General features: G+C 40.3%; 1 protein-coding gene across 1 annotated transcript; it reads left to right on the top strand.

Moving 5' to 3' along the window:
- The first annotated feature begins 20,932 nt into the window (after positions 1 to 20,932).
- LOC136872249 (uncharacterized) lies at positions 20,933 to 21,592 on the top strand. Its single transcript, XM_067146073.2, has one exon. The coding sequence runs from the start codon at positions 20,933 to 20,935 to the stop codon at positions 21,590 to 21,592; it is 660 nt and encodes a 219-aa protein (XP_067002174.2).
- Positions 21,593 to 26,209: the final 4,617 nt, after the last annotated feature.

The following is a 26,209-nucleotide window of genomic DNA, read 5'->3' as shown; positions in this document are numbered from 1 at the left end:
TTCTAATTGGATCATCCCTTGATCGACCCTTTTAGTCGCCTCTTACGACAGGCAGGGGATACCGTGGGTGAATTCTTCGTCTGCCTCCCCCACCCACAGGGGGTTGTGTGTTTGGCCCGCGAGAGGTATTTTATTTCCCTCAAGTCCGCCGGCAAGGCGGTTAGGACCCCCCTATCCGCCACCTGGGACGCGTCACATGGAAGTATCACCTTTCCCCCTGCTACGCCAGCGTAGCAGGTTCGTGGGCTTGTTGTTTAAAAGGGTCTAACATGTAGGTCATCGTCCCGTAATGGTGATGGAGGACTGAACGTGTCTTAAGTGGATGATATTTAGTACAGTGCGTTAATTTGAATTCAACCTTCTTGCAGCACATATGGTAGTATGAGATAAAACATATGGTGCTGTAGCCAATATGCGCTTTATTCTATCAAGATGACCGGTCTTTAATTGCTGGGGAGCTCGCGATCAGCGTGACGTTATCCCCAGTCCTACTGTTTGGTTTTATTGACCGGTTCTGCTGCCTCTGGTATCAGACAGCTCATCGTCTGGTCTCATGAGGCTAAGTGAAACTTGTTTCAGTACTCAGTCCAGAATTAAAGTCCCTAGACTGGGAAAGAGGAAGGGACGCTAACTCTACACCACATTCGAGAAATATAACCGAGCAAGTGGTTATGCGGTTTGGGCCACGTAGCTGTCAGCTTGCATTCGGAGATGGTGGGTTCGAACCCCACTGTCGGCAGCCCTGAATATGGTTTTCCGTGGTTTCACATTTTCACACCAGGCGAATGCTTAATTACGGTCACGGCCGCTTCTTCCCCACTCCTAGCCCTTTCCTATCCCATCGTCGCCATAAGACCTATATGGGTCAGTGCGACCCAAAACTGACTATAAAAAGAAATATGAAATAAATGTGTATTACCATAGTGTAATCTGGCTAGGTATTTCCTGGTGGCATAATTTGTGTAGGAGTTAGAACGATTTTGTTTCTTGGTTGTACATTGTTTGAAAAGTATTTGAAGACACGAGATTTCTTAGGCATGTAGCCACCACCGTGACACGCTGTTTAGATGTGAATACATACAGATCGTACGTTCTCCTACTCGTTGGCTGAATGATCAGTGTACTGGCCTTCGGTTCAAAGGGTCCCGTGTTCGATTCCCGGCCGGGCCGGGGATTTTAATCGCTTCTGATTAATTCTTCTGACTCGGGGACTGGGTGTTTGTGTCCGTCCCAATATTCACACAACACACTACCAAGCACCACAGAAACACGCAATAATGATTAGGCTAAATCCCTCCGTATCGGGTTGGCGTCAGGAAGGGCATCCGGCCGTAAAATAGGGCCAAATCCGCATGTGCGACGCAGTTCGCACCCGCGACCCTACAGGTGTGGGAAAAAGCGGTAGGAAAAGAAGAATAAGAAGAAGAAGGCATATAGGTCGTACGTTATGGAGACGAGGTGCCAGACACACTGCAAACAGAGAAGTCCGTCATATCCACCAATGTGTTGTAGCTGACAATGGCATCTCAACCATACTTCTTAAAGTCTGTAGGCCTGCACTGGGTTCGCCCATCTCTTCGCCGTATAAAGGTCGATTCACACATCTCCGGGACGTGACGGCGCTTTCCGTGACGTGACGGCATCTTCCGTGAAAATAAAATATCGTCGCCATGTAAACGAAGGGAAAAGTTCCTACACTTCCGTTGACGTCATTCGCCGTGACCTTCAGTGCTTCTCCGTGATCCGTGCCGGCAAAACGTATTCGCTGGCCACCGATATTTTCTTGTTTTCACGGACGTGATTTCTCTCTTCCCGCCTTCCTGCTTCTCTGCTTTCTTCGAGTACTGAGGTTATCTGTGTACGTTTGAAATGTTCTTTACCTCCCAAAATGAAGGACGAACTCCTGATTGAATTAGTGATGATGATGATGATTGTTTAAAGGGGAAGGTACACTCTTTTCTATATAATTTAGTTGATTCGAAATATATGGATAGTGGTTTGAAGAAGCGTGTATGGGACGAAATTGGCGAGAAAATGGAAGCTGAAGGTAGTTAAGTAACATTTTTTGCTTTTAAGATTAAGGAAATCAGTCTGTCTGTACAAAGGCACTGACGTTGGCGCGGCAAGGCACTTTCTGCCCCAAACCTACAAAGTCAGGGGTATTAAAATTAATCAACGATTTCATTTATTTAATTTTTCAAGTAATTAAAAACAAATGTAGTATATCCGTGAAATTTTACTTCGTCGTCCTTCAAACACTTATATAGAGCAGAAAACTCTCCTTCCTAACCCCTGCGTTTCCATATAAGATGAACCCACTGTTTCTTCCTCTCTTTCTCCTCTTCATACAAAATTATAGCTGTCATTAACAGTTAATCATCACTAAAAAAAAAACTCATTATCTAGCACTTGAATAACTGCGCGGAACTGCACGGAACTGAAGTGTGAGAACAAACGTGAAATATTCATGTCGGAAAGGACGGATACGGACACGGAGAGCGCCGTCACGTCCCGGAGATGTGTGAATCGACCTTTAATGAGTTTGGACAACAGTCACGTTGTAAGCAGCTTATACTTGACAAAACCTCTATAAAAACACCTATCGTAACAGTGCCCACATGTTCCATTTGCATGATATAAGACCTCGGCATCAATAGTCACTATAGCAATTCCTCTTTACTGCTTCTAGGTTTAGGAGATCATAGTTCGTTTTCAAATCAGATTAGAATACCCATTTTCAACATACAGTAATCTTTTTTAACACTCGCTAAACAACATTCAGTATCTAATAGGACCTCATTTTGTGCCCACAGAGGCAACGATGCGATGAGACATTCCTCCACCGAGCAATTGGCTTTTGAGTTTGGGTCACGTAGCTGTCAGCTAACATCCAGGAAATAGTGCTTTCGAAGCCCTGAAGAGGTTTCTCACCGGCATAAAAGTTGAGAGTTAGTCCAGTTAGTACGTTCTTCATTGTGCAAACTATGGGTTGCAACTCTAATACAAAGGGGGTGCGACTGATGATGAACACCCTTGTCGAAGAGACCTTTGGACTGGAATATTTGAAGACAGTGAGCCGTTTTCCATAACGGGGGAGGAAGACATTTGATACGATCGTTGCCGGGCGGATGTAATTTACTCTGGAAAACGAAAACGTTATGATACTTTCCATAAATATTTCTGTCCAATACTCTGAAATGCTTTCTTAAATAACTATGCTAGCAAATGCAATTTGGGGTTTATCAACAATGGAGTGATGCAGGATGAGGTCACGTATCGACTGGAGGTTATGCTTTATATTTCTGTCGGGAATTCAACACATTTGCCCATTTCCAATTAAAGAGTGAATAATGTGCCTGATTCTGTTCGTTAACACTTTGGATAGCAATTTTTAATCAGTGTTTAAAAAAGTAATGGGTCAATAATCTGTTTTTTATTACACTTCGATTTTTTTGCAGTTACAATAATAATACCTTTTGTGAACTTGTTATCAACACTACTGGTAAATGCATGACTAAGGAATTTCTTAAGGTAATCACCGATAATGTTCCAAATGTTTATATCAGTCGTACGGGATACCATAAATCCCAACGCTCTTGTTGGATGCAGTCTGGTTCAGGGTTTGTTTTATTTCCTCCTTGGCGATAGCTTTCTCAACAGTTGCACAATACCGTATACGTCTGAGTTAACAATTCGTTCACCTGCAAGAATTCATCGAAAGAATCTCTCACTTTCAACTAGCAGTTCGTCATTGAATCTGAAAATTATACCCTGTTCATGTACAAACTGGCAATTCGCTGAACGACGAATTTTCGATATGCGATACAAATACATTTTTTCACCTTCCAATACAGACGTTTGCCTTTTAAATGGTGGAGCAGACGTTGTGGTCTTTGTGGTTTAATTCCGAAAATGATCTTCTTGATGGAATTTAATTGGGAAGGGACGTTTCCACCTAGCATTTCCTTACTGTGCAGTTCATACGTAAGTCGATCATAGAAATCTAATTTCCTATATAGATCTTGACTGTGTGTATATGCTACAGATTGAATGGTAAGTTTTAGTTTCTTTATCCACCATTCTATAATTTTGCTGTATCATATTTGTAACTTAGTGTGTCTGTGATAAACTATCGTGAAGTGTTGATCATCGCCTTCGTTGTTGAAAGCAATCTTATTCATTTTCCAGGTAATACTGCCAATATAACACCTGTATTTAGAGAACAAATATTATACCGTTACTATAATTGAAGGCTACTAGCACTACTTTATAACTAAGAATTTGAAACGTACTCCCTATCATTACGAGATTTCGAATCACAACAACAGTTAGCAAATTCCACGTATGGACCACATAAACTCTGCCATACATCCACTAACTGCATCGAATCCTTAAGGGCCTAACCGACTGTGCTACAAAGACAGTCTAGTCTGATTTATTTTAGGGTAGGTGGCAGGAGTCACAATGGTCACCACTCAAAGGTACAGAGCTATCCAGTTTAAAGTCTACGGACTCATAATTAACCCGATGGTAAGAGGGAATATTTCCTTATGCTCGTCCAGATGTGAGAATTTTAAACCATTAAAACTGAAGGTCTGATGGTGCTTGATTATCTTTGTTTTAAAATAAGAAAGAATTTGACAGTCGAACTCTGTTCCTACAAGTAATGCACCACGGTTCTTACGATTATGGCAGAATCTTCTAGGTGAAGCGATCTACGTGAGAGACAAGGTGACGAATAGAAAGGTTGAAGGAGCCTGAATGTATACTTTATAGCAGTGAGTGTGGGAAGGAGAGCCGAGGAGTTCGCATTATTTATGAGCGGTTCTCACATCTGAGGTCATCGGAGTACCAAACTTGGCTCGCTCCGGTCAGCTTAGTTTAATTCTGCCTCATCACTTATACAAGAACTCGTGACTGACTGACGGGGCCTTGCCACGGTCGACATTCCCGGCTAGATCTTCTAAGCGCATCATAAGATATGGAATACTTTCCCCATTGCTCTCGTGCATGGCCGGAAAATATATTTATCTACCAAATACAAGTCGTTTTTACTTGAGATGGACTGTAAATTTCCTGACACCAAAAGTGATCGAAAATTTCAGAGTCCATGAGTACAAGCATGATCTAAAGAAAGGGGGAACAATATCACAGAGGACAACTGCCTACCAATTCCCACATTCCGATAGTGCTGTGTTCTGCTGGATGGGCCCTATGGCTAGTTAAATCCATTTCTCTGGTGACGTTGCGAGCACCACCAGAGATCTTTAACATGTCAAGAACTTTCATAGTATGGAGTGATCACAGTGCATGGGTCTGCCGGTAAAGGTGGATGGTGGTATCACCATTGTACTCTTATCATTTTTCGTTTTCCTTTCGTCGTAATAAATCTCGTTGGTGAATGCAATATCCTCGTAATTTATGTTGAAGTATCCCGACAAACCTTTCACTCTATATTTTTGCGTAAATGTTAATCAACAACTGTTTAAACAACTGCCGAAGTAGGTAGAGATGGTTGTATTCATTGCTTCTAGAATTCAAGAGGGGAGACTTCTTCATTGGTAGAGTGTCCGGTAAAATGATTCATTTGAAATAGTGAGAAGTGATATCCGCCTTGATTTCCGTGTTGATACTGAAGAGTATCAAATAGCCTGTACATCCGCGAGATGTTATTAATCTTATTACCACGGGTACTAAAGGCGATACCACGGTGGTAAGTTGGCTCTCCTACCAAAGGGACTATTACCTTGTTTACCACCGGCTCATTGTATCTAAATGTTCCCCTGGAGGTCTCCTATCTGATCTTATGACCGAATTATAATTGTTCAAACTTCTACTAACACTGTCCGTAACCATTTTATCAACTCTCTATGTGACTATGATGTTGGTGTAATATAGTTCTCAGCTTTCGTATGAAGTTAGTGATTCGTGCGGCAGATTGTTCTGCAGTGTCCGAAATAAAATATCGTTGTAGATATTTGAAGAAATCGCATAGGAAAATAAACCCTACTAAATGACAAACTTGGCCTTGACTTTGAACGTTGGCATGAAACTTCCTTATGGATTGACGATATTGAAGGCGACCTTAGAAAGATGGGAGGTGGAGAAGGAAAGCTGAGGACAGAGATAAATGGAGGCAGGTGATTAAGGAGGCCAAGGTTCTACATGGATTGCAGCGCCGACCAGGAAGTGAGTAAGTAATTAAGTAAGTATGTATGTATGAAACCTCCTTCAGATACGATCTTGCCTCCAAAATATGTCATCTGGAAGGCAATATAGTAGCCTTTTATATTCCGTAAAAAGCGCGACGACTTAGGATGTTTACCAATCAAAAGAGAGCGCAGGGGCTCAGGCGACTCTGGAATTGAAGGAAGATTAATTTTGCCAGACGAGCAACACATGCCAGCGGGTTCCCCATCCCACTTCAAGACATGACAGTGCGCACATATGGAGATCGTAGATCCTACACTGGCCTCACTGTTATTATACCGGACAACACGATTTTGTGACTCGATTCTCCTTCGCATGACAGTCCCAAGCAAAGTGTTCATTTTATATATGTAAATATCCGACAAATTCGGAATTAGTGTAATTAGGACAATATTGAATCGATCATTATACATTCACGGAAGAGACGGTACTTAATCGCAGCCTGCAGGCTAATAACATTCAACTTATTTCGATCTCCGTCACAAATACGTAGATTTCACGTTTTCGATGTTATTGAACTTGATATTCCAGGGTTCTCAAACCGTAGGCTTTTGAACAACCTTTAGTGTCAAATTTTTAATTGTAAATGTACGTGTAATTTAATTTGGAGTTTTTATTGGGTATATTTTTTGTTTGATTTAAGATTTATGCTTTTGACCGTAATAAATTATGATTTTACTTCTTTTATATATTATTGCGTTCTCATTCACGAATATGTATTCTAGATCCTGTCCCAACCTTACATGAAAAATTTTACTAGACATTCTGTTTTTCGAATGTAACCACGCAGCGTCTCCGCTGAGCTAGGCCATCTGGGTCAGGGGAAAGGTGCAATACCAAGTTCCATGAAAGTCCAGCTATCCACTTTCAGATAATAAAGTAACAGGAAAACAGACAGACAAACAGCAGAAGAACAGAAAACTATTAAATTGAACCCGATATAGGCCAGTATTAACTGCTGCACTCTTCCAGAACTGGGACATTGAAATATCTGAATTCTGGTTGAATGTCTTCATGTTCGAGATACGCTGTTGGGAATACGCTGCCTAAATCATTACAGATATTTTAAAATTAGATGGCTAACGTGTTTAGCTGTTAACAGAATTTTTATTTGGAAAGTATCCTTTAAGTAGAGCTTAAATCTGGTGATTAGAAATTGTATACAACCACCTACGACAAAATTATGACAGTGAATACTTTTCCACCAACGGGACTCGAACCGTCTAATCTGACGCCTTCATGATATGGCCGCCAGACGGGCTTCCAGCATTGGTGAATGTCAGTAAGTATTTAGTGTGACATGAAATCACTATCAAAAAGTGAAGACTAACATCAATGAAAGTTGTTCTAGTTCAAACTAGAAGACACAGGGCGCCGTGAATACAGTAACTTGCCGGAGACCTGGGAATAATAATAATAATAATAATAATAATAATAATAATAATAATAATAATAATAATAATAATAATAATAATAATTGAAGGAGTGAGAGCCAAAAGTCTAAATTCTCACTTTTTCAGAAGAAGCATTCATGAGTTTCAAAACATCATTAATAGGGGTTTATTTATAGATAGTGGAATTTTTTTTTTACTGTGGAAGTGTTTCATGTGTAAGCCCAATCTGATAAATTCCTATTATATTTTCGATGTATATGGGGACGAAACATGATATTAATAATTGAATTTATCAACCTTATAATTGAAACTACGGAACATGAGAAATTTAGACAATACTGATGCCATGATAGTTTATTTATCAGCATCGTTCATTTTCAACAATTGCGAGATGAATCACTTCGTCCGATGCAAAATTATGGAATGAGCAATATACAGAATGCAGAGTATCATTTATTCCCAATAACTGAGTCATGTAGCACTACGTCTGATGTATAAGAAGCATCATATAATGTGACTCTTTCTGGAATAGCAATGTGCTGAAGGAGATGTCGCATGTCCTGCAGCACCTATCTCCCTTCGAATTGGCCTGAACAAATCGTTCAGCTCATTGAGATGCCCGATAACATGAGGACGCTGGATTTCTGTTCCTTTTTGGAGAGTTGCACATCTCTTGGTCACTGTGGTGGACATAGTTTCCCACATTATTAGAAAGGTTCCATAGACGATCGTAGCATCTCTCAACCATGAGATCTTAGAGTCCCATCATCTTGCATGTTATCATATACTGGATGCTTCAGGTAGATCACTTCAAATGGTGTAGCATTTTGTGCCTCTTTTATGATTTTATCCATACAGAAGACACTGCAACTTTCTCCATTCGTCATCGCCCGTTTTAGATTTTGGCAAATGCCCTGTTAATGGGCATGAAACTGTGTCTAGGCACGGGATAATAAATATGAATATTGTTACAGGTATATTTTTTTATTTAAAAGAAGCTGTCAGAATGAAAAATATATATATTTATTTATTCAATGTGAAAAACAGTTTTCATGGAGACAGGCAGGTGTTATGTACCTATAAGAGCTCTGTTGTTCTCATACCAAAGCAAGCAGCTTACGAACTCATTTGGATCTTGTCAGAACGATGCTCACCAAGTACGACCATGCTAGTCTTACCAGTTTTCAAGTCCATTACTTCGGAATTATGCAGCCATAACTGGCGTTTGTAAAACTCCTGGCCAATATTAGTAACTGGTAGCCACTTGTTCTTTCCAAAGTCGAAGCATATTACCGCTGCCTCGGAATCGTTCTTCAACAGGCCTTCTACCTCCATCAGCTGTGAGAAATATGAAACAGATATAACAGAGACCACAAGGCAGGTAACCCGAGAGCTTATGATCAAGGAAAACAATATCTGGCTAAGGCGGAAGTTTAAAATAATTGATGTGTTTTCCTTTTCTTTACTGATGAAGGTCGTGATAATGGTTAGACGAATGCTATCGTTTACTACTAATCCTGTATACTCATATGGGTATAATAATAATAATAATAATAATAATAATAATAATAATAATAATAATAATAATAATAATAATAATAATAATAATAATAATATACATACCTTCGGAACGAGCACGGTTGCTTTGTAATTGGTTACGATGGGGTTTTCCGTTAATTAAAGTAGAATTCTAGGGTTTGCTGCCAGCACTGGATGTTCTTGGTTCCGGATTATCCATAATTCAATCAATATCCAGATATCACAGCCAGTCGGTAGAGAACACACCAAATAGTCACTCTTTGATAGTTCCGAATACTGAATCTATTCCTGTGTGTACCGTACGATTAACACAAAATATAACTGATTCTCTCTAGACCTAGAAAATGTACGACTAGGCCAAATGAAAGTGAAAAATTGGCATACGCAAGTAGCCAATACGGACTTATCAACTTTTGTCTCTGACTGCTTAATTTGTTTTGCATCCCACTAATTACTTTGATGATTTTTCGGAGACGCTAAGATGCCCGAACGTTGCTCCACATGAGTTCTTTTACGTGTCTGGCTCCATGGTTAAATGGTTAGCGTGCTGGCCTTAGGTCACAGGGGTCCCGGGTTCGGTTCCCGGCAGGGTAGGGAATTTTAACCTTAATTGGTTAATTTCGCTGGCGCGGGGGATGAGTGTATGTGTCGTCTTCATCATCATTTCATCCTCATGACGAAGTGCAGGTCGCCTACGGGTGTCAAATAAAAAGACCTGCATCTGGCGAGCCGAACTTGTCCTCGGACACTCCCGGGACGAAAAGCCATACGCCATTTCATTTCAGTTCTTTTACGTGCCGATAAATCTACTGACGCGAGGTTGGCGTATTTCGCACTTGCAAGTAACACTAGACTGAGTCAGGATTGAACCAGGCTCAGAATAGCAGCGCTCTACCGTCTGAGCCACTCATTCCATTACGTTTAATTATACCTTTATGTCATGTTAATGATTAATCGTCCGTTATAACTGTTCAGTATTTAACCATACTGGAAGATGTCGGAATTTTGTCCTGTCCTGTAGGAGAATCCTAACGTTCTGGAAGTCGACATGTAGTCGTCATGTTTAAACCCCTTAAATGCCCCTAACATGTTGGGGATCACATCTGCTATCTTGGAAACAAAAGGCCAATAACTAACTGACTGTACCACTATGCTCGGCGATCTCGAAAATTAATTAAATTGGTAGGAATAATAGATGTGGACTGAGTTTAAAATACCGTATATTCTCCACGTTTCATTGTCTTTGTCACTAATTCGCTGGTCGCATCATTCTAACAAAGTAATATTGATCGGTTTATTCGTTTTATAGGTTTCCCATAGTGCCAAGTTCCAGGTCTTCCTTCATTTTAAATTTATAGGTGAGATAAGCAGTACATACAAGAAATTCAAGCTCCCAGTAGGGTGGGGCTGGGTATTTCTATTGTACCTTGGAGGGATCCATTATACTGACCATGAATGGATCTCCCTGCAGAATTTCATTACAAAGGCGTGGCGGAGACTTGTGGTTATGGTACAGTACATTTGGAGTCAAGAGCAAGAGAGACGGAGTAAGACAATGCTACAGCATTATCAAGTTCCTACAGTTCTAGCAACGCAGAAGACGAAGATGGAAGCCAATAGGACGGTGCGCTCGTCCGTGTATACAGGGCTCTTATGATCATCTAAACAACTTAACAATAATATAACCAAAAGGATGCGTGTGGTGACTATTGGAAACTTCACACAACGAAACAGGATTCGCTGAGATGAAGAAAAGTGTCCGTTTTAATCTGTTGACCATAGGATATATGGTTAACGCTCCGCAATATGTTGGTTGTGTGGTGGTGATTATTATTTTAAGGAGAAGTAAAATTAATTGTCTTAACACTAATCAGAAGAAGGAGTTTTGACCTTTCGAAGAATGAGCGGTTGACCAAAGGAAGGGAAGGGCCATGAAGTGTATGCAGTGGGAGGTCGGATTTGGAACGATGAAAACAAGTAGTACTGGCACAAGTAATTTTAATCAACGACAAACTTAGTTAAGCAACTCGTGGTCAACATCATTCGCTCCAAAGGTGAGACCCTCTGGAGATTTCCCTTTTAGTTACCTCCTATGAAAGAAAAGGGATAACATAGATGCATCCTACGCCATATATGACAACCTCAAAAGTCCACAGAACGCACAGAGTGCAAGTGTGAATGTTCAGAGAAGATGACACAACTTCGGAAGTGTGATTGAGCAGAGACAAAGCATAGCAATGCAGCAGGTACGCTTTACGTAGGCAGCGACATGGCTGTGTCTGAAAGTAAAATTTTACTTTCTTCCACTAAATAACTTACTATCGCAGAATAACGCAATAAAGGACGAAAACTATTATTTGATGTATTTAACCAAATGCCGTATAATAATAATAATAATAATAATAATAATAATAATAATAATAATAATAATAATAATAATGATAATAATAATAATAATAATAATAATAATAATAATAATAATAATAATAATAATAATAATACTCTGTAGTTCTCAGCACCTACAGAATTATGCTTGGAAGTTCCTCAATGAAAGTCCAGTGAAAATTTAGGAAGTACTCTAAATTATTATTGTATTAGATAACTATTTAAACTTGCAATTGTGCTGAAGTACCTAATAAGACATCTATGAGCAAAGTGAAATTAAAGAAAAGCCTCCCCTGTATTTAGACGACCCTTCTTGCTTGTATCCACGCACCATCTGATTGCTGTATAGCTTATTAGGGACCGTAGACGGATACGAATAAGTCTGTGTTTTCATATTTTAATCGTTACTGCTGTATTTAAAAGTTATAAGTAGGTGCAATGTTCATTAAAACGGAATGTCCATTGTAATGGACGTCAGTACATCCTGGCGTGATTACCAGGACTACAATAACATGAACATTTCATCCAGCAGTTTTGTGGTTTGTGCAAGAATTTCATAAAATTGATTTTTATTGGTGATAAAGCATTATTATTTACTTTACAGGGTTCAGATCATTTCATGCAGATGTTATTTTGGATATTCTCGTAAATGGAGATTTACCAGGCCTTTAATTAAATGACGATGTCAATAGAGGCAATAGTTCAGATGCGATTACCCCTATCCAGCAAGTGATAGGAGCTTCAGTTGAAAACAATTATTCCAGTGTTGCAGATAAGGAGGGAGGAGACAGACTTCAAGACAGAAGGCATTCTTGGAGAAAATGAAAAAGGTAAGTAAATCTAAATGCTCCCATCAACTTTCTCTGTTGCGATTTTCTCAGAATTTTTATCCTGTGTTGGGGATTAAGGCAGACAAGATTTACTAATCCTATAATTTTGGCAGTCCAGATTTGATGGCCTTCAAATATCTCCACCATCAGTAGAAGAATTACCACTTGATCGTGAAGGTTGGAAGGCTTCGGACTAATTGAACCAGTGGTTTGACCTGACTTGGCGAAGAAAATGGCAGAATTTACTAACATGGGATAATTACAAGAGACAGGGAAGATTCTGTCATTTACAGACAAGGAAATGCTAGATTTTATTAGGGCCAGCATTCTTATGTTTTGATTGGAGAATTCATGTATTAAGATGTGTTGGTCCAGCTCAACAAGAAGTCTACCTTGTTCCCAGACAGAATTACCTTTAATTTAAAGGGCACTGATGTCGGTTTCTGAAGAAACTAAGAAGAATAATAGGTAATGGAATGTCAAACCAGTATTACAGAGGATAAGGAAGGGATGTTTGTATGTTTGTTTTTGTATTTATACTGTTCTTAATAATGTTTGAAGTTTTGAACAAATATTGCAATTGGACGAACGTCTGTATATTTGCATTAAATAAATAAATAAATAAATAAATAAATAAATAAATAAATAAATAAATAAATAAATAAATAAATAAATAAATAAATAAATAAATCACTATTTGATGCAAATGCAGCCATCGATAAGCAAATTTTGCATTTTACTGGAGTCTATGGAGTTAAACAGTTTGTCAGGGGAAAGCTAAATTCTTAAGGCTTAACAAACTTGTTCCTGCTGCTCCTTCAGGTCCGGTTCTTTGTTCCGAAATTCATCAAGGCAAGGTAGCTTTACCTGCAGCAACAGCTTAGAACTCAGGGTTTGGTATCGGGGGACCATCTGTTCTAAGACTGTGTGGAACTTAACCAGGTTGAACATGCATTTTTCTGACAGATATGTTACATTTTTTGAAAAGTTACCAGAAAAGAACATCCCAAGCTTGCGCACAATAATGAAGTCCAGGATGTCAAGTGTTATGCATCTATCTGATGACAAGTTGACGAACAAAATGCCACTGTATCTTCAGATCAGTCTGTTAGAGGGGTCAAGATAATTTGTGTAGTGAAACGGTGTGATCAGAAAGGTGTTCTGTCTGCATCAGGGAAAATATGAGTTTAGCCAGGAAGCTCTTGCCATCTATGGTGAAAAAAGAATTACATCATTGTTCCTCGTCCTGAAAAAAAATGAAGTCAAGTAAGAATAACATGTTGGCAAACATAATCGGCGGTCACATTAATTTTAGTGAAATATGGAATGATGTACATAGGCACTTTAATGCAGAAAGATGTTCCAGGAAGGACATTACAGGAATCATAAATGACCGAAAGAAGTGTGTATGAGAGGATTTACCGAAGGAAGACGTATTTAGTCAGCAGTATATTAAGATTTGTGGACGTAAGGATAGTGTCCAGGTGGAAGAGGTAATTAACGCTAGTGAAATACCGGGATCTGCCCATAATTATGAAAATGTTTACAAAAAGATACAAGAGTTCAAAGCGAGAAAATCAGTTGGAACCGATAAGATTCCTGAAGATATACTAGGCCTAAAGGTAATTGGGTTGGGATATAGCATCATATTTGAAGTACTTAGCTGATTACTGTTTGCATGAAGGAGGTATACTAAATTAATGTAGAGTATATATAGCAGACCCAGTATACAAAGTAATGGGTGGTAAACATAAGGCGGATAATTAAAGGCCACTCACCTTAACATCTGTTATATATTATCTCTTGGAACATATTCTTTCTGATTATATTAGACAAGTTTGCGAAATTACTAAATAGCCTAATAGAAGGTGGCTCGGGTTAAGGAAAGGTTATTCCAGTGAGGTCCAAGTTGCGCGATTTCAGAAAATTACAGCAGATATTTAGATTCAGAAGGTCAAACGAACTGTACCGGTATACTGTATATCTATCTAAGATTTTTAACAGGGTAGATCATGGAGATTACTGATAAAAATGTCCGACTCGTTGGCTGAAGGCCAGCGTACTGGCCTTCGGTTCAGAGGGTCCCGGGTTCGATTCCAGGTCGGGTCGGGGATTTTAACCTTCATTAGTTAATTCCAATGGCTCGGGGGCTGGTTGTTTGTGCTGTCCCCAACATCCCTGAAACTCACAAACCACACATAACACTATCCTCTACCACAATAAAACGCAGTTATCTACACATGGGAGATGCCACCCACCCTCATCGGAGGGTCTACCTTACAAGGGCTGCACCCGGCTGGAATAGCCACACGAATTATATATATTTATATACTGACAAAAGTGAAAGCTATTCGATTAGACAAAAAGGGAAATTGAATGGATGGTCAAATTTCTAGAAAAAAATATATTTTCTTACTAGCTGTTGACGGGAACATTGGTATTTAAAAATTAAATTTTAGGCGCCTTCACCTAAACTACCATGTCATCCAGCGTGAATACACTTATTTATAGTTCTTTATTTCTCTACTTTACATACGAATGGATGAAAACCATAACGGTATAAGTAGCATTTTGGTCATTCAGAGAAAAAGGCATTTAAACATCGTCACCACTCATATAAAGCATGCTATTTGTAGTTATACCACCCATCACTAGAGCACACAATATTACCGCTATCACTTGTATCTCTTTGCTGGTGAAAAGATACATCCTCCCGGAGTTACATCCCGCACTTAACTCATTTTTTTTAAAAAAATTCACTTGTACCGTTATGGTTTTCATCCATTCATACCGACTTCCATCAAATCATGTTCATCCATTTCCTCGAGGCTCGGCATTGATATGAACTAACAAAAAACATCGACATTTATGAATATGTCTATTATTAATTGCCAGTGCGGTACAAAAGTATAAGACATAAATGATCGGAAATTTAATTCTATATAACTTAAGTTATTTTGTATTTATTAAATGTAAACTCGTGTCCTCATCCCGAGGTGGTGCAGCTCTTTTCAGGCACACCCCCATTGGAGGTGAGCTGCATGTACCATTTCAAGCACATACCAGCCCTCCTGCCATTCTTATATTTCTGGCAGTACCGGGAATCGAACCCGGGCCCCCGAGGACGGCAGCTAATAACACTAACCGTTACGCTACGGAGGCGGGCTTGTATTTATTGATAAGACCACGAATAACATTGATATTTGAGAATTGAATTTTGGGCCTTCCCCTAACCTACCATTTCACTCTGTGCGAATAAAATTTAGTACGTTTACATGGGGATTGAGATCGATTTGAATACACTTACAGTAATGAATACGATCCCCGTTTACATGCAGTAGGCTATTTGAGTATCGTATTGAATTCGCCAGGCAAAATCGACGTTACGAACGATGCAGAATTGTAGCAAAATTGATATCACCTCTTAGAATTTAAAAACGCCAAATGCAGTAGAAACACAGGAGATAACTTTCAGCTTAGAAAGTATGTTTGGTATTCCAAATGTAATTGGTGCAATAGATGGAACGCACATTCCAATTTCACCCCCCCCCCCCCACACAAAGGTTATCGTGATTTTCTTAATCGCAAAGGCGATATGATTGCAGTTGCTGATCATTTATACAGGTAAATATATTTACTGGCTTATTATACATTTATTGACTTATTATGCTTGTTATTTCGACAGAACTTTGATGATGACAATTTCGTGTGTGTGCGCAGTCGTTTTCAATACGATCTCAGTGCGATCCGCGTTTACATGGAACTCAGTTCGAACCGAGTACGATCCCAGATTTTACCGTATCGACCTTGAGACTCAATCCGAACTGAGTCCCCGTTTACATGGCATTTTCAATACGGGAAGTGTACTCAGATCGATCTGAATCCTGCATGCAAACGCACTAATTATTTATACCCTAGATTGTAGGTCCTTATTACCCGACTTTATATACCGATTTTCATTAAGTTCTCGTTAGCCATTTTCTAGTGATGCCCGTGTAGACAGACAGACAGACAGACAGACAGACATGACGGAAAATTAAAATGCATTTCCTTGCTAATGTGAACACGACCGATATATAAATACCATTCTTTTAAAATTAGTTACACATACCCAAAAGTTTTCTCTGTACATTGCTCAGAATTTAAAAGAATGCATGTATGTGCATCACGAGAAAATGGCTGAGCAGAATTGAATAAAAATCGGTGTGCGAAGTCGGGGAATAGGGCACTGCACTTTAACCAAACCCTATGGCACAACAGACTCGAAGACCCATGGCCTATCGGGCGACCGCTGCTCAGTCGAAGTCTTGCAGATTACTACACTTTAGGCTATAAATATTTTATTCACACTGAGTTTGGAGGGAGGATTAAAATTTAATTCTCAAATATATATATATTAATAGTGGTCTTATCGATAAATAATACATAACAAACGCTATCAAGAATACAATTTCTAATCATTAATGTCCTATACAGTTTTACCGTACCGGCTATGATAACAAAGAAATTCGTGAATTTTGATTTGAGTTGCTATATACTCATATAGACGCCGAGCATCACTAACGTGGATATGTTGTCCAACCGCATTAACTGGCAATGGTGGTGGTTTTTGTCGTGATTGTCTTAAGTTGAAAAACACGTGGTTATCAGCAAATACCAACAAGGAAAATAATGAATATGATTATCTAAGTGAGAAAGGTATCGTGAAGGAATGACTGCTTGAAGAACACAAGAAGAAGTCTGAAATGAGGAAGAGCTCCCATTATACTGGATGTCCTACTGTCTCAGAGTCGACAGAAAACCAAATGTGAAGTCCTAAAATTTCGAAAGGCCATAAAATTGATCATCAATAACATTTCATTGGTTATTGTTTATTAGGTGCGTTGTCTCTTCTGCTGCCTCTCATCTCCGATAGACGACAGATGGCATTAACCCGGAGTAGAATAATCTGCCTGAATATTGCCTATAAGAGGCTGGGGAATTGGATAGCGCTCTTTCTGAGCGTGTCATTCCTCTGGTTCATGCATGTTCTGGTAACTACTGGTACGTGACACACTGGTTCATCCAGCTATTCGATCCCTGCTCTAAGGCACTGATAGGAATGAGAAGTGTGCACACTTAAAGGAAAACGGAAGAGCAATGTTTACCGCTGCCTGCCGTCGGGTCTGAAACTTAGTAGTCTGAACGCCGGCGTAAAAGAAATGTGAGAAACTATGCCGTTTTTCATTTGATCGAACATTTCGTATGATAGCATTGCTTTTTACCGTGACATTCCAGTCGGTTATTATTGTATTTTGCCACGAAATCTTGACGTCATTGTTATGACCTATGTCGAGTTCAGTTTAATATTTGTCAGTGTCTGTTACAGCATCATGAAAAATGGATGGGTAGGTTTTAATGAAACTTGGTGTTTCAGTTTAGAATAAGGTCGAGCAGGATCTTAAGTATAAGTTGTCCAAAAATTTTCACCAGAAGGGCTTACTTCAGAATTGTCCTAAAGCATAAAACTCGATATATCTCTGTTACGGTTGGTTTTACATGAATAAAATAACCTTTGTCCGATACAGTAAAATATAAGGGAAATACCAGTGGCAGTCATGTAAAAGTTTAAGTCCAGAAGCCGGTAACTAGTTCTATAAACTGGAAAGTAAATTACTAAGGAGATCGTTCTGGCAACGTTTTAAAGGCTTTTTACACCTGTCAGTATATTTTATAATATTAACCCGATAGGTACTTGGCTTCCTTTTATACCAGAAGGAGGAGAGCAAATGGAGATCATCAGCATTAGTGCAAAATCAATGAAACTACAAAGGAGCATGGAGAAAGGAAACGCATGTACCACGACAGGCTTGTGACAGGAAGAAGTATGCCCACTTATGCGCTTTAGAATCTGGAGAATAATGTGAGGGGTGGTCAAAACTGTTATCATGCACATGCTAAGTGATTTTTCCATCAACGACAGGTACTACAAGTAAAGAAATAGCAGGGCTATCGAAGGCGGGAAATGGAAACGATTTTTAGATTTCGCAATTGTAATACCATTATGATTGTAAGAGACCTAAAGTTGATTAAGAACAACAAGATAGGAAGTATGAAAGAGATGAGCTTGCAATATGTGAGCGGAAGAAATACATGTCTCAAACGGGTACTGTTATTGCTAGAGATGGGAATTATAGGCACGAATAGGTTAGAATGCAAACGTATTTGAACAAGGCGCAAGTGAAATCTAGCTGCTCTACAGATATGTCGGGGAGTTGCATAAATTTTAGGGGTTCTAATAGTTCGTATTGATAATATTTATGCAAATCTCACCGCAGAACCGTCATGCGGGTAACATACACTTGCGCCTTGTTCAAATACATTTGCATTCTAACCTATTCGTGCCTATAATTCCCATCTCTAGTTATCACTGCTCAGTTCTCGTCATTTTCGATTTTCTGGCGGGATACACGGTAGGCAGAGACATAAATAAATAATGACCACCGAGTGGGGACTTGTGGACGTATCGTAACTTTCCTTGCTGGTGTTCCTTCCTTACGTAAATAAACTGTAAAGACTATGCGGACACGATCAAACTTCGTCATTTACTATATCGCTAATGTTCAACGTTCATAATGGACGTGTTAACGACAGAATGGCAGACCTTCCTCCCCGATGGGACGACCTCAGTTCATGTTCTTTTGGTCATTTGACTTGCTTTCGGAGAGGTGGAGTTCTTTCCTGATACTGTAAATTTACAGGACATTATTTGACAACTTTTTAATTCATAAAATTCAGGAAACTCAATCGTGAAATTACCACGGGTTTTCCCCATTGTGGCATGGATACTGCACTTTTCCAAGACACTGGGCGGCTAACACGCCTGTAGCGACACCATTGCAAACTATACATGTGATAAGCACGATGTAGTGCCGACGTACAAGGGGAGAATTATATCTCCAGTTGCTATGTATGCCCTTCCGGGCTAGCATGACCAAATGGTGTTTGGTGATAAAGCAAGCTCCTGTTTGAAGGTATATTTTAAGGTGGCACTATCTTCACGATTTTCATAGACAACACTAATATATTTTTTAAATGTTAAATTTCTGGAAATCCGGGCGAGTTGGCCGTGCGGTTAGGAGCGCGAAGCCGTGTGGTTGAATCCGGGGGATAGTGCGTTCGAATACCACTGTCGGCAGCCCTGAAGATGGTTTTCCGTAGTTTCCCATTTTCAAACCAGGCAAGTACTGGGGCTATACCTTAATTAAGGCCACGGCTGCTTCCTTCCAACTCGTAAGACTTTCCTATCCCATCGTCGCCATAAGGCCTATCTGTGTCGGTGCGATGTAAAGCCACTAGCATTATTAAAATTCTGAAAACATTTTTTGATGGCCATTCCCCATAATTCTTTATTTTCATGATAATAAGGTATCTTATCTCAAAAGCTACTGCACCAATCAATTGAATTATATTTATACGTTTTGAACATTATTTTAATGCACAATACTATAATAGTTATACAATTCATAGAAATTGAATAAAATGATAGCTTAGAATGTTTCTTTATTATGACAGTTTTGAAAGACCAAGGCTGTTTCGTTGAGTGTGTTCACTGTGTGGTCTTAATCTGATGCTTACCAACTAGTTTTTTGAATGTTTAAGGCTAAACATTATTTCACTTATAATATTGGTAACGGCGAGAGACATTTAGTTTCAGAACACTAACCACTTCATCTTGACAAGAGATCTTCATTACCTATGTGTATACATTTTCATTGCAATTGTTAATAGCTCTGATGGAGAGAACATAATATTGTAAGAAGGACAATCTAATATGCCAGTTAGTGTCACCTTAAATTGTACTGAAACTTGATTACACTTGTGTTCCTGATTTAGAGGTTATGAAGTGTTAAATATAATGAACATATCTTACATATAAAGGCAACTTAAACCTTCGCGCATATGCCGGACTCGAACCGACTATAGACACTTTATATACACGTTACACATTTATACAGGGTTATTCTAAATGACTGTCGGGGTTTCGTGAATTTTTTTTTGAAAACGTGGAAAACGTGCCATTTTTATTGTTGCAGTAACGGTTAGAAAAACTCTCGAAGTTTTGTTTTGCATCAACTGTAGTACCTACAGAAGTTACCACCAGATGGCAGTAATAGCAGTGTTTAACAAAATGGCGGTTAGCGATAAGTAGAAAGCTTTTTGTACTCTTGAATTTCATCAGCACTGATCCGTTACCAGAGTCCAGCCCCATTTTCGGACAAAATACGGGAAGGAGCCTCCTTCCTCAACTCTATTCGCAGATGGTACGCACAATGTTTGGATACAGGTTGTTTGTGCAAAGGGAAAAGCAGTGGGCTTCCCGCTGTGACTGAAGTGGATGTGAATCGGATTAGGGGCGTTTTTCTCCGTAGTCCTAAGAAATCAACTACGAGATGTAACAGGGAACTGCAAGTTCCTGAAACCACAGTATGGCGTGTGTTACGAAGGCGCCTAAAGGTAAAGCCATATCATCTACAATTGTGTCAAGCTCTAACAGCTAATGACTAATGACAATGCCCACGTTTCAAATTTTACATGGCACTGCAGGAACAGATTGAAGAAGATGATGGTTTTCTTGACAGAGTAGTTTTCAGTGACGAAGCTACTTTCCATGTAAGTGGAAACGTAAACAAACAAAACGTTCGCATTTGGGGTGCCAAGAACCCCAATTGTTATGTGGAACATGTGAGAGACTTTCCTACGGTGAATGTGTTCTGTGCCGTTTCAAACACGAAGGTATATGGCCCGTTCTTTTTCAATGAACAGACAGTAACAGAGCTGACTTACCTGGACATGCTCACAGAATGGCTGTTACCCCAGTTGAGTGACAACAGGGATGATTACGTGCTGCAACAGGATGGTGCACCACCTCATTTCCACAGGGAGGTTAGAGCATTTTTAAATCAAGAACTTCCACAACGATGGATGGGACGCGGAACGGAAGGTGATCTGATGCTCTTACCCTTTCCACCACGTTCACCAGATCTTACACCATGCGATTTCTTCCTGTGGGGATATGTTAAAGATCAGGTATTTGTTCCTCCTCTACTGGTGGATATTCAGGAAGTGAAGCAGCGCATCCAAGCCACCTTCGAAAGCATCACCGCTGCCATGTTGACTCGTGTGTGGGTAGAGATGGACTATCGAGTAGATGTGTGTAGAGTGACACAAGGCGCACATATCGAGCATTTGTAATGTATGTCAAAATAACTTTATGAGTTACAGTACACAATTAAACAAGATTAATATTCCTACGTCAATTGCACTGTGAGTTACGAATGTTTGTAACCCCGACAATCATTTAGAATAACCCTGTATATACGTTATACATTTATGCATTTATGAACTACGTCTACCAGACTTGCAGACAATTCGAATGGACTAATCAATTAACAGTGTGTCTATTGAACATTTAACAGTTTAAGATGTGATTGAGTGTATCTACTATTTCAAACTACTTCGTTAATTTACTGAAAATGAAATTGGGATTAAATTTGTATATGTTAATTTACAGATGTTTGAATTCTCCAGATATTTCTTAATTTTTAATATAAATATTTTCCTAGTCAGATAGTTGATGACGCTTGTTGTTTAAAGGGGCCTAACATCGAAGGTCATCGGCCCCGTAGTCAGATAGTTACCTGATCCAAAATACACAATACTGAAGTGAAACGACGATTATTCTTATTATTCAAAGGCAAACTACCTCATTCCTCATCTAGCCTAGTAAGTCTCATTTTGGCGCCGACATTGGTGTCTTCGGTTTCCGTTTCTTTATACCTAACCACATAAACTTTGGTGGTGCTATTTGAGGATCCAACCAGCCTCTGGGCTGATAGATTCTTCTTCTTCTTCTTATTATTATTGGCATATTACCGCATTGAAATTGATTAGCGAGTTCATTTAACACAGCATGCGGAATGTAAATGTTCGAAATGTGTAGGGCGTTGCTGTATTCAGCGTTCATATTGTTCAGGCAGATTATGAAACACATTTCACAACCGAGGTTAGTGCAGTCTCCTGAAAAAGGGAACGATATCCTCCGGCTGTAAAATTGGACCAGATTAACATCATGTGCTGACCCTAGTAATTGGGAAAATGACCACTAAGGAGAAGTAGAAGTTGGGAGTTTTGGACACAAGTACGAGGATCACTGTCACTAGAAGTGATTATCAGCATATCACGAAATTATTGATAACTCAGATATGCGATCCTTTGACCGGATTCAAACCAGTAGTCTGTGACAAGTTCAAATATAAAGCTAACGCCTTAGAACCCAAGCAACAACGACTGACAACGAAATTGTTGTTGGTGTTCTATTATGGTCTTTAGATAAGTGTTAGTGGTTGTAGTCAAGGAGTTAATATGAAGAAGATTGCAGAGCCGGTTAATTTAGAGTATTAACCCAAAAACTGATTGAGGTAAGATGCCATAGTTTCGTATTTTATGCGGGAAATACCCTGCAGGGTATTGCTGTCGTCTTCAGTCTCCGTCATCTAACAGAGCTAACTTCCAGGTCTCATCTAAGTGAACCACACGTGCCTGGAGCGCTGTCAATCATTGCTCAGTACAGCTGATAGTACAGTGTAACAAAGTCCTGGTACAGCTCTTCAGATACATAATTTAACTGAAGAAAAGTGCGTTACTTAACAGTAAGTAGCCAACGTATTTAATCGATTAGTAATCATACCCGTGTTCTTTTCTTCAGACACAGATGAGGGAATTCACCACAAACACCTGAAGAGTTGTTATTATTTTGCTCATTTTTTCATAAACTGGTCCTTGCCACTCTATCGTGTGCTGACCTCTTAATTTCGAAAAGTTTTCTGAATCTTACATCTACTCTAATCTGTTTGTACTCACGGCTTGGCTCTTCTGTATCGTTTTTACCCTCTAATCTTCCCTCAAAATCTATTGAGCAAACGTCGAGCCTGAGTGCCTCGAGACGTGTACTTATGAAACTATCTCTTCTTCTGTCAAAATTTGGCCAAATAGTTCTCCTCTCCTCAACTTTATTCAGTTGTCTCTTTATTTTTGATTCGATCTACACATCTCACCTTAAATATTCCCCTATAACAAGCTTCTTTTATCTCTCATTTCATTCCAGTTTATGTAACTGTTTCTCTCCCCTAAAGTGCCTCGCACCATTCAAGAGTTTTCAGAAATATTCTTCTAATACACATATCTACAGCTGAGGAGCGATAATTGGTTTTCTTATGTAAGATCGATGATGATGATGATGCTTGTTGTTTTAAGGGGCCTAACATCGAAGGTCATCGGCCCCTAATGGAACGAAATGGATGACATGAGACATGAAGTTAAAATTTTAAAATGTATCCACTGACTAGAGTTAAAAAGGAATGGTGATGAAGAAAAATGAGGGTGAGATTAAAACAGTCAGTGGATCTAATACGCAATGCCTTATGTTCTATTAAAATAAGAGAAAGTACAGGAAATCGAAGGAATAATGCATTGCCCAGTAATACAGATATTAACACATAATTTACGTTAGATGTTCAAATAGCACATTAAAATGCGCAATACAAACCAAAATGAAGTCAATGAGATAAAAGCGCAACTGACATAAACAACACTAGGACAAAAGACATCATCACACACGATAAAACAGACCGCTATCCCTCATAAAGCGGATGACGAGGTCTGCTGACTGCTCGTCATCGCGCAAGATAAGGGAGATAGTACTCGGAAGGTTAATACTACGGCGCAGATCGACCAGGTCCACGCACTCCGTAAGGATGTGTACCACGGTAAGATGGTCGCCGCAGGCACACACCGGAGGGGGTTCTCCTTTCAGTAGATGGGAGTGCGTCAAGATACCGTGGCCGATCCGAAGGCGACATAATACCACGGCTTCGCTCCGCGAAGCCCGAAGGGAAGTCCTCCATACCTTCGTTGTTCCTTTTATCACTCTCAGCTTATTGGGAAGTGGGATGGCCTGCCACTCCATCTCCCAATGAGACATAACCAGATGTCTCAGCTGAGAGCGAATATCACTTGCTGGAACCTTGAAAGGCAACGGGGGCAGTGTAACTGCCTCCTTGGCAGCCTGATCTGCTAACTCGTTTCCCTCTATGCCCATGTGGCTGGGGAGCCACACAAACGTAATTCTGGTGCCGGCATCCGAACACCCGGCCAGCAGGTCCTGGATCCGCTGCACCAGAGGGTGTCGAGGGAAACAGGTATCAATAGACTGAAGCGAACTCAAGGAGTCAGTACACACAAGAAAGTGTTCGAGCTCATTGTCCAGTGCGTACCCCAGAGCCTCACAGATAGCATAGAGCTCTGCCGTGTACACACTACAGGTGTCCGGGAGAGCAAAAAGAAACCGATCATTGTCGACAACGAACGCACAGCCCACCTTCGTATCTGTCTTTGAACCATCCGTGTAAACGACGACTGAACCTGGATATTGGCCAAGAACGGACAGGTAGATCCTCCGATAAATCGAAGGGTCCGTGTCTCCTTTCGGGCAAGTGTGCAAATCCAGGATGATTTCAGGTCGTCGTACAACCCACGGAGGTACCCCACTTGGTTGTCTGACAAGGCAAGGAATCGAAGGTACGTCAAACAATTCATAACTGCTATCCAAGCGTATCCCAACCGGCTGCGTCGCACGAGGATGAGCAGCGTACAATAAACGGTTGCCATTGTTGAACACGCAGGGATAGCTCGGATGAAGTGGCATCTGTCGCAAATTTGCAGCATACGTAAGTAGTAGTTGCTGGCGCCTCAGGTGTAAAGGCGGCACACCAGACTCAGCGAGCAGGCTAGCGATGGGGCTTGTACGAAAAGCTCCCGTCGCCAACCTAACCCCGCTGTGGTGGATACTCTTCAGCTTCGCAAGAACGCATGGTCTTGCGGAGCCATATGCTGCACTGCCGTAGTCTAACCGGGATAAAATGTGTGCCCGATAGAATCGCAGGAGCACCACGCGGTCAGCTCCCCAGTTAGTGCTGCTAAGAATCTTCAAGAGGTTAAGCCTCTTGGTGCATTGCACTTTTAGCTCCCGCGCGTGTGGCTCGCACGATAATTTACTGTCAAAAAGGAGCCCAAGAAATCGGTAGGTGTCAACAACTGTAAGAACGACATTTCCTAGATAAAGCTCAGGATGAGGGTGAAGAGTACGTTGACGACAAAAGTGGACAACGGAGGTCTTTGCGGCAGAAAACCGAAAGCCATGTTCTAAGGTCCACTTCTCCACCCTCCTAATAGCTTGCTGTAACTGTCGCTCTGCGACTGCTATACTGCACGAGCTATAGTGCAGAGCAAAATCATCCACACATAGGGACGGTATACGGCTGGACCAGCAGCAGCGACAATACCGTTTATGGCAATCGCGAACAGAGTGACACTAAGAACCGATCCCTGTGGGACTCCATTTTCTTGAACGTGGTATTGCGAATATGTCCTCCCTACTCGGACACGGAATAGACGGAGGGACAAAAAATTCGCAATAAGTACCGGCAAGTTACCTCGGAATCTCCATTGATGCAGGACTGAAAGGATGCCATATCGCCAGGTGGTGTCGTAGGCCTTCTCCAAGTCAAAGAAGACAGCTACCAAGTGCTGTTTGCGGAGAAACGCATCCTGGATAGAGCTCTCCAGGCGTACCAAGTGGTCTGTGGTGGATCGAGCGGCTCGAAATCCACATTGGTACTCGGACAACAGTCCTTGTTTCTCCAGACACCACACGAGTCTGCAATTTACCATCCTCTCAAATAGCTTACACAGGCAATTTGTAAGACAAATCGGTCTGTAACTTCCTGCATACTTAGGATCTTTGTCAGGCTT

The sequence above is a fragment of the Anabrus simplex genome, chromosome 4, assembly GCF_040414725.1.
Source record: "Anabrus simplex isolate iqAnaSimp1 chromosome 4, ASM4041472v1, whole genome shotgun sequence".
Classification (NCBI taxonomy): domain Eukaryota; kingdom Metazoa; phylum Arthropoda; class Insecta; order Orthoptera; family Tettigoniidae; genus Anabrus; species Anabrus simplex.
The sequence above is the reverse complement of the archived record's forward strand: the minus strand, read 5'-3'. Positions and strand labels throughout refer to the sequence as shown.

Coding starts and splice junctions, on each gene's coding strand:
- LOC136872249 (XM_067146073.2), top strand. CDS start 20,933: ATGGCACTGCAGGAACAGATTGAAGAAGATGATGGTTTTCTTGACAGA.